The following is an 8,989-nucleotide window of genomic DNA, read 5'->3' on the forward strand; positions in this document are numbered from 1 at the left end:
GCAATTCCCCACTCCGGGAGCACGGGCAGGCCCGGCAGCACCGCCTCCCGGGCGGCGCAGCTGTGAGGGGCCGCGGGGCGGGGCCGGGCCGCGGAAGCTGTTCCGGCAGCCATGGCGGATGAGGAGGAGGACGTGCCGGTGAGTGCCGGGGGCCGCGCTGCCCGGGGACCCGGGGCGCGAAGGGAAGGGGCCGGGCTCAGCCGGGCGCTGACCGCGGCTTCTCCTCCGCTGTGCCCGTGCAGTTCGAAGAGGACGCGGAGGACGCCGGCGGGGGCCTGGACGGCGGGCAGGGCAGGAGGAAGAGGCTGTTCTCCAAAGAGCGTGAGTCGGGCCGGGCCAGAGAGCCCTGCCCAGCGCCGACGGGTCACTCAGCTGAAACTCCGAGCTGACAGCTATTGGGTCCCAAAACTCATTTCTCCTTAGCGAAATAGCGGCTTTCATTCTGTGCCTTGGCTGCAAGTGCAGAAAGCTGCCATGTAGACCCCCCCAAAAAATATTGCTAATGCATCCTCTGAACCTAGCTGTGCCCAAAGTCAGGTGCGCTGTCTGTGCAGTGCTCTGCAGGCTAAATGAATTTCAAAGAGCCTGTCGTCAGACATGCTTTTCTGTATATACGACACCTGGCTTTTGTTGGTTTCTGCCTATTTCCTGTATGTTTYCTCAAGAATTGTCCTGCCTGACAGAAGGGGATGCCGTCCTGGTGCAGGAATGTGCAGGCTGGTGAGCTATAATAGTGTGTGCAGCACTGAATGGATGAAAGAAGCCTCACACTTAGTGTTTCTTTGTGCAGTAAGATGCATGATGTATGGATTTGGGGACGACCAGAACCCTTACACAGAATCAGTGGACATTCTCGAGGACCTGGTAATAGAGTTTATCACAGAAATGGTAAGTCAGCTCTAGACAGTATGGTCAAAACATCCTCACCAGAACTTTAGCTTTCTGACGTTTAATACCTCTGACTCAAATATTGCATTATCCCAGGTCCCAAACTCACGGTATTTGTAGTGGAAAGATAAACTTGGAGGTTTTTTTTCCAGGATTATAGTCTGAGGTCCTTAGTTAGCAGTTAGGGTAGTATTGTAGGAGGGGAAATACCCATCTGGCTTTGGGGTGGCATCACTGTGGCATCACTGTATGTGCAGCTGACAGAAGATAAGGCTCAGTTGCAAAAGCCTATCAACTTTTTGTGTTTGCCCAATGTCTGCACATGAATGGGAACTTAGAAATGCATCTTTGGGCCTGAAGGCGTTACTCTTTCCAGATCTGGATACTGTTCTAATGTATCCAAACATTCCCCTTTCTTTTGAAAGGTTGTCTTGCCTATCCTTATCAAAATGCCCTACACTATCCTCCTATATATTTACCTCACATTGCTCCCAAGTTGTGCCTTATCTTTAGGCATTCTGCAGGCTGGGTGTCCTACATGTAATCTGGCCTTAGTTTTGATACCATTATGTRATGTATGTATGATGGTATGGCCTGGGTGTGACAAGAAGCTGGGGACAGCAGAGTAGTCCATGGTTTCCTGGGAAGTTCTCCTGTGACTAGGATGATGGTGCCCAGAAATTGCAATTGCTTACTTTTTATTATAAAATGATAGGAAATGAAGTGGAATTTAGAGCTTAAAAAAAAACCAAAAAACCAAAAACCCAGGGTAAAGGAACTTTGCTGACTTTTCCTTTTTCCCTCTGCCAGACACACAAGGCCATGTCCATCGGGCGGCAGGGTCGGGTACAGGTTGAGGACATTGTCTTTCTGATACGCAAGGACCCCCGGAAGTTTGCCAGAGTKAAAGACCTCCTAACAATGAATGAAGAACTGAAACGAGCCAGAAAGGCCTTTGATGAAGCAAACTATGGGTCTTGATTCTGTGCACAAACTGCACTAGGGCATTATTTGGGCATCTGCTGCTCAGTAAGCAGCAGATCGTGTGTTCTTTGCAAGGGTTATCCAGGATGGAGGTCACTGCTGGGATGTCTGCTCTCACTCCCAACCTTTTCTGAGAAATACTCAAGCAGCTGAAATGTTACCTGACTGTATGTGGTATATTTAGGTATTTTTATACCATTTGATGAAATGAGAAAAAGAGCTCCAAAAATTCCTGCAGTTGGCAGGAGTCTGAAGTAGGCCTGTGTTGCTTCAGCTGGCTTGAGGGCTGATGATTCATGAGTCTCTAAAATTATTTCAGTTGTCACTGGCTATTCCTGTGCAAGGAAACCCAGAAAATAGATCTTGGTTATCTGTACAAAGACCTTAAGCCCAACTACTATCAAAGTTCTGCTCTTTGCTTTGTATATGATTTTTGAATAAAACCTAAATTTGTGCACGTTTCATACTAAATGTACATCAGTCACACAAGGTGGGTTCACACAAAGTGGGTAATTCAGGGGGTTTAGCACTTCATGGGCTATGAAGGTTATTTTTGTTTCTRTCTCAATGGCACATCTCTTTTATTTTCTACCACTATTAGGCCTAAGAAATTGAATGTAGCCCACTCGTGATATACTTGCGCTTACACCATTTCCTTACCGCTAGGTGTTCTGTACTAAATCAGATTCCTATTCTTCATTTCAGTATTTTTTTCTTATTATTTTCTGGTGATCCTGATTGTGAGAATTAGTTACAAGCAAGAGCCTGGCAGACACCACTAAGCCCATTGCTTGTTTTAACACTACGGGGTACCTGTGCCTTATATTGCCAAATAGGTAGAAACTGCACTTAGATTAAAAYGATTTGGGGACAGTGAGAAACATGTTCATTGGGAGTTCACTGTTCAGGCCACAGCTGTGCTCTTCCCTACTTCTGGAGCAGCTCAGGAGGAGGTAGGTTCAGTTAACTCCTCATGTGAGAACAAGGACAACAAATGCTGAAACAGCAGTAATACTGCACATCATGGCTGTCCCCTGTACAAGCAGCACAGAAGGAAGGGTGTAAGGCTTAGAAAGGTGTTGGCAAGTTTTGTCCAAAGCAGCAGTAAGATCAGCTGCAGCCTGCTGCCATGGGTGGTAACTATTTGCGCTGTGCATTTGACAACAGCACTTAACGTGTGGTCAAGCAATAGAGAAGGACACTGAGTAACAAAGTCACTGTTCCTGGACAAGGCTAGGTAAAAGAATGGAAACTTCAGCTGTTTGSAACATCCTTAAAAATATATATATATAAAAGCTGTTTTACAAAAACATAAAATAGTTGCTACTTTCTTACCAGAATTCAGGATGTGAGTTACTTAGACACCATTAGGGTTCAGAGGGGTTTACTTTAAAAAAAACCAACAAAAACTAGAATGCCTTTGACCCCTTTCCTCCTTCAAGTCCAGGATCAAACACCTATTGCTGCAAAAATAGAATCAATATCTGTGTTCTCAGAAACTTCTTTCCAGACAGGGTCAGGCCTTCCTTCCAGCAGCAACCGCTTAGGGGTTCCTGTTGTGCTTAGTCTGACATGGCCTGTATCAATTTTGGAATGTTCTTCCTGACTTGAAGACCCATCCTGGTAAGCTGGGAGGATGAARGGTAAAATGTTCTCACAGACTCCAAAAGGCTCAGGAGGCTTTTTCCCACGAGTCTTTAGAGCTGTCTTCACGTGTGCAGATGATTTGATCCTCCTTCGGCAGATCCACGCCCCAAGGTGCCGCTTTGGCCAGCGAGAGTGTTGTACCCCATACAGGAGGTATTTATGGACAGATGTTTTGACACAGCGAAGCTTTTTCTTCAAGCTTAAGGGGAGGAAGGTGCACAAAACAGAATTTTATCAGCTACTAAATTGTTACTTCATTTGGAGATTGGAGAGATTCGGATATGAGCCCTCTCTATCATTATCCTTATTGTACCAAGGAAATARAACAGCACCTTGAACAATAGTAGCCAGGGCAGTCTGAAGAAAGACAACCCTTGCCTTATACAGTTGTTACCATTAAACACACAGATAATTTAAGTTGCATTTTTATCCTCCCTCTTAAGTATTTGTGCATTTGTTAGCCTTTTAAATATTTTCATAAGTGACTAGAGCTAAACACAATGCTCATGTCAGAGTGCGCAGTAATCTGAACTTGTGATCCTGTCTGAATTTTAAAAGAATGGCTTAGACTACTATATTTCTCTATACTGTAGCGAAATACATAATATTAAAATATAAACTGTTAGACTGAGAAATCCCACACCCATGCAAAACTACCTGCATCCTTGAGCCTCCACATGGTGCAGCCGGTTGCATTTCAACAACTTGTTCCGCAGAAAATAARCTTCTGATTTGAATTTGTTGCTTTTGCACAACAAAATAGCTTTTCTGAGTGCCTCTGACAGCTCCCCAAATGATGCAGCTGTTTGGACCATCTGTACAAGAGATCCAGCATGCTGTGATTTTGCTATCCGAGAGGAAGGTGGTGCTGACTTTGCTTTAAAAGGTGTTGATGCAATGCTTAGACCCTGAAACAAACAGTAACAGAAATAGTTAAGTCTTTTAAAAAGATGATGTGCCTGATCCTTCTTACTGGAAGGGAGCAGAACACTGGGGTTTTGTGAGAACATTTCTTATGTCCTAATGAAAAAGGGAAGAGCAGTCTTGTTTCGTGGAATACAAAAAGAAGAAGCAGATAATTAGGATTTATATTCCTGACTGCTACTGACTTGCTCTCTAGTAATTTAACTTGACAAACCAATAAATGCTCAAATTCCTAAGCAGAAATAATAATGATTTTCCAGTACCCTAAGCTCACACAAACTTGGGTTGGTAGACAAGCAAAAACAAGGAAGAGAAAGGGGATATTTTCAATCAGGGATTTTTTAGTGTTTCAAGGTATTTAATATTAAAAAAAAACTAATGTGTGAAAAAAAAAAAACCCAAACAACCTAATGTGCAAAACAATAYCATACAAACCTCTTGTGTTGGATATCTGGATGGCCTAAGAAGGCTCTTCACATCAAACCCTGAGTGCTTCCCTATAGAGAGAGGAGAATTCCCATTACAATGCTGAGATAGTTTTGTATCCTTGCACAGAGATGCCACAGAGCTCTCAGCAGACTCAGCCTGTACTCAACATTTCCAGGCAAACTCAAGGGGACTATACTCATTATGCATTGCAGCTGGCAAAGAATGAAGAGGATGCAAAGATTTACAGATGGCTGCAAAGGAGAACTTAATGGGTAAAAGCTTCATACAAACACCTGGATGGCTGCAGTCACTGAACACAGCCCTGACTGCAGAGGAAGATTTGGGCACAGTCCAGAACCAGCAAGCACAGGAGACTTGCATCCTGTACCTACAACCTTACCTACTCTTCTATGGACTGGAGACTTAACTCCCTAACTCCTCACTATCCTTATCTATGCAGTAGCAGAGAAGTACAAATAACTATTTTCAGGACCTGTATACTGCATTTATTACCTACTTCTCTCCAGGCTGCATCCTGCTTAAAAGAAACTCCCTAAAACATCATGATACTGACATTATCCACAGCTTTATAAAGGCAAGGGTACATGCAGCATTCTCTTCTTCCAATGACAGGAAGGGAGTTTGTATTAGAACCACCACAGAAGTTGCAGTCAGTCTCTGAGATGCCAGAAACCATTACACTGTGGCACAAGGCTTTACCTCTTCTGGCTGTGGGCACCTGAACTGCCTCTCCAATGTCCACGGGGATGCTACGGTATTTCACAGCACTTGTACAGGTCTCAAGTTTTCTCTTTTTCCCAACCTTTAGTACTGCCTCTGGCATTTCTGGGAAGAGTCTCTTCATCCAGCTGGTAGATTTTTTTGTTGTAAGCATTTTAGCCTTTTGTTTCTTTGCCTCAGAAGACACATTAACTCCAAGGAAGTCGCTGATATCAGAAGGGAAGGTAAACCCCTTGATATAAGGCATCTGTTGGGTTTCAGATACCAGATGAAGCAYTGTCCACAAGGCACTGTACAAGGATGTGAGAGTCTCCAATATACACCTGTACTGAATCCTGAAGAGAGAAGACAAAAGGGTATGGARTCTCCTCCAGCAAAACACTGTGCTCACTGAACAACTACCTTAAGCTCAGGTAAGAGATTCCAAGCTGCCTTTTCCCTGTTTCCACTCAGTACAAATATACTTTACGCTCTGTGACCCCAATTTCCGTAAGTTGGAGCTTTAAGGAGCTGTTCAGGATCAGAATATACGAGTGATTTAACTGGCAAATTCCTGATCAAGAGCCCTTCTTCAAGAGCTTCCACAGAGTTTTGCTGAGTGCCACACTTGGGACTCATCAGGTTCTTGGGTCACATCCCAACCAATTGCCATGAGGTCTCCCCCAAAAGCATCCTGTACCACCTCAGGCCTGATGCCACGCAATTGCCTGCTCTACATTTCTTGGAGACACAAGATTTCTTGTGCCAAAGTTGTTTTACACAATGCTGTCACTCCTTCAGCTACAGASAGCAGTTATTTTCCCATACTGAGAGACACCAGAACACCAATTTGCCYGGAAAACTCAGCAGTATTAGAGAATATATTTATCCCAGCCTTTCCATCTCAGCATGAGGCAGGACTTACTGCTTGCAGCACAGAGTACCAGTGTCAGTGTCTGGGGCAGCCTCACACTAATACTGTGAATTCATTACAGCTAAAGTTTGCTAGGATCCAAGAGTAAAGGCTTCCATAAGAGTGTGTAAGAAGTCTCTCTCCCTTTAGGTGCTAAAATCAAGTCCAAAATGATGAAGAAACTCTCCCTTCTCCTCCTCCCRACTGCATAAAACTCCCTTAGCAGCAAGGCCTAATTACACACCCTTCTCCCTGACAGGCACATCAAACAGACAGACACAAAGAAGACAGACTTTTGAACACACAAACCAGAGCCGGCTCAGGAGCCCTGAAGCCACAGTGTTCAGGAGTATGAATTCCTCYGAGCAGAGATGTTTAACGGACAAGCTGAAGATTACAGCAGTTAAGGATTAAAAAAATAAACAGCATGTAATGAGACTTGCTGAACACAYCATACTAGAGGCAATTCACAAGGCAATATCCTGGAATAAACTGGGAGATGAGTATCCAAACTTTGCATTGCTCAAGGCCAGAACAGCTGCCAGCCAACAGCCTGAGGTTCCTACACATAAGTTGAAAATAAGGTGTTTGGCTATCAAAGAAACTTCAAGTTCCACATATGAATTGCACAGTTGAGTCCTGTAGCAATACAGGGCCTACAGCAGACCTAGTTTTGATCTCATGAGGTACTACTGGTGAACTCTAAGAATGCTTTTATGGTGAAAAAAGGATACAGAAAAGCTTTACAGCAACAATCCAGCAGACGCAGTATGAGCTTGCAGCCTCCTAATACCTTCAAAGCCACTGTTTCCAGTATAGGCTGGCTGGGAACCAAGCATTCTGCAAGGTCTTCGGATGTATTTTTCCTGTGTTGATAGARGGATGAGGAGTTGGTTATGATCTAGCAACCTCTTCCTCTAGCTCTGCAGATTGAGTWACTGGATAGCACAAAATATGGGATCATGACACTTACTTGGGAATCAGTTCTAGCAGAGTTTCCAGGCAGCCCACCAGATTCATTCTCCATAGGCGCTTCAAACATTGTTCTACCTAGGATAAAGAAGAAAACTCCTTTGACTGGTATTTTGAAAGACATTAAATTACACCTTCTCCTTATCCGTTTAACAGCCCAAACTGCAGGTTTGTGTGATGGAATATTCTGGAAAGTTTCTACATCTGCACTATGATGAAAAACATCTATTTACCACTCCGCTGAAAATATGGAATTAAGTGAAGGACTGCAGGACTGCAGTAGGCCATGTTTAATTGGTGCTGCATGATTTCCCCTGCTGTAYACAACGGCCTTTAGTACTGGCTGTCAAGAAGGAAAACACATAAACAAATCAAGAAGGTAAGCACAGTTYTTGCTTTACTTCAAAACAATTATCTGAAGATGCTAACAATCCCTTTCATGGCAAACTGGCAAGGTGTTCACTTTTCATCTTAAAACAAAGAGTACCTAATAAAGTAACCTTTATAGAATTGCCTTAAGGRTTATTCTTGCCCGCTCACATTATTACAATTAGTTGAGAATGAAGTGCCTGTCTTACTCATTTATTCAAAGGCATGGAATTGYACCTACTTCAGGTCTCAGCATGAGTATTGGAGACCAGGGCTGGAAAATGGAAATTGCACAGGCTGCACAGAGCCAAGAAACCCACCGGACTGAACTTTGTGAGGGACAAAACYGCACCTGCTCCCAAACACTTTCTGAATTATGCTCGAAGCGCCAAATGCTATGTAAAGCCCTTTCAGGGAGTGGTGACCGGGGGCCGGCAGTACCCAGCTGGTGAGTCCCTGTGCCCAGCCGGGGTTGGTGCTCACCTGCTGCAGGGCCAGGTATGGCCGGTGCCGGAGCAGCCTGCTGTGGTACACGTAGAGCACGGAGCGCAGGACGCGTCCCTCGGCGGCCAAGCCCGGCCCCGACAGCCGCTTCCCGGCGATGTAGCACTGCCGCCGCAGCACCGACAGGCACCTCACTGCGGGAGAAACGCAGGTACCGCCTCAGCGCCGGGCGCCAGCGCCGGACATCACCTCAGCTCCCGCCACCGCCCCGGCCGCGCCTCTGGCCGGCTGACCACCCGCCGCAAACGCCTGGGAGCGGCTTCAAACACACCCCCTCCCCCCTCAGCACCGGGACCTGCAGGGTGTTGGGCCGGCAGCGGCACCGTGGCGCTGCTCGCGGGCCAGAGCACGTCCAGGCGGTTCCAGGGCTCCTCCGGGCCGTCCCACGCCGCCCTGGGCGCCGCCATCTTCCCGCGGTGCGCGGCGATGCCCGGCGCGGGCGGGACCATCCGCCAGCGCCGGCGGGGAGAGGCGCGGGCCGGACCAAGTCGCCCCACGGGGGTGTGTTATGGCTCGGGGCCTGGCGCTGCTGCGCTGCATTCCCAAACGCTATAAGCGAGAAGGGAAATAAGTATAAATTATGAGTGCTACTCACGCTTTTTAAGCCTCCAAGTTCTTCAGTGTCTGCCTCGGGAGCTG

The 8,989-nt window shown here is 46.1% G+C and overlaps 2 protein-coding genes across 2 annotated transcripts; one reads left to right on the top strand and one right to left on the bottom strand.

Annotated features, from left to right (window-relative positions):
• The first annotated feature begins 54 nt into the window (after positions 1 to 54).
• On the top strand, positions 55 to 6,892 carry TAF13 (TATA-box binding protein associated factor 13). The gene is made up of 5 exons (XM_057364205.1): positions 55 to 138; positions 243 to 321; positions 791 to 888; positions 1,699 to 2,825; positions 6,765 to 6,892. Exons 1-4 carry the CDS (start codon positions 112 to 114, stop codon positions 1,867 to 1,869), a joined length of 375 nt encoding a protein of 124 aa, XP_057220188.1. The 5' UTR covers positions 55 to 111; the 3' UTR covers positions 1,870 to 2,825; positions 6,765 to 6,892.
• On the bottom strand, positions 2,816 to 8,814 carry NEPRO (nucleolus and neural progenitor protein). Its single transcript, XM_057364204.1, has 9 exons — positions 8,646 to 8,814; positions 8,330 to 8,484; positions 7,479 to 7,555; positions 7,240 to 7,371; positions 6,815 to 6,892; positions 5,593 to 5,948; positions 4,879 to 4,940; positions 4,177 to 4,427; positions 2,816 to 3,718 (listed from the first exon to the last, which is right to left on the bottom strand). The coding sequence occupies exons 1-9, from the start codon at positions 8,797 to 8,799 to the stop codon at positions 3,322 to 3,324; spliced, it is 1,662 nt and encodes a 553-aa protein (XP_057220187.1). The 5' UTR covers positions 8,800 to 8,814; the 3' UTR covers positions 2,816 to 3,321.
• Between the last annotated feature and the right edge of the window lie 175 nt (positions 8,815 to 8,989).

Source organism: Malurus melanocephalus, unplaced genomic scaffold, assembly GCF_030028575.1.
Source record: "Malurus melanocephalus ecotype Western Australia unplaced genomic scaffold, MMel_1.1 scaffold_36, whole genome shotgun sequence".
Lineage (NCBI taxonomy): Eukaryota > Metazoa > Chordata > Aves > Passeriformes > Maluridae > Malurus > Malurus melanocephalus.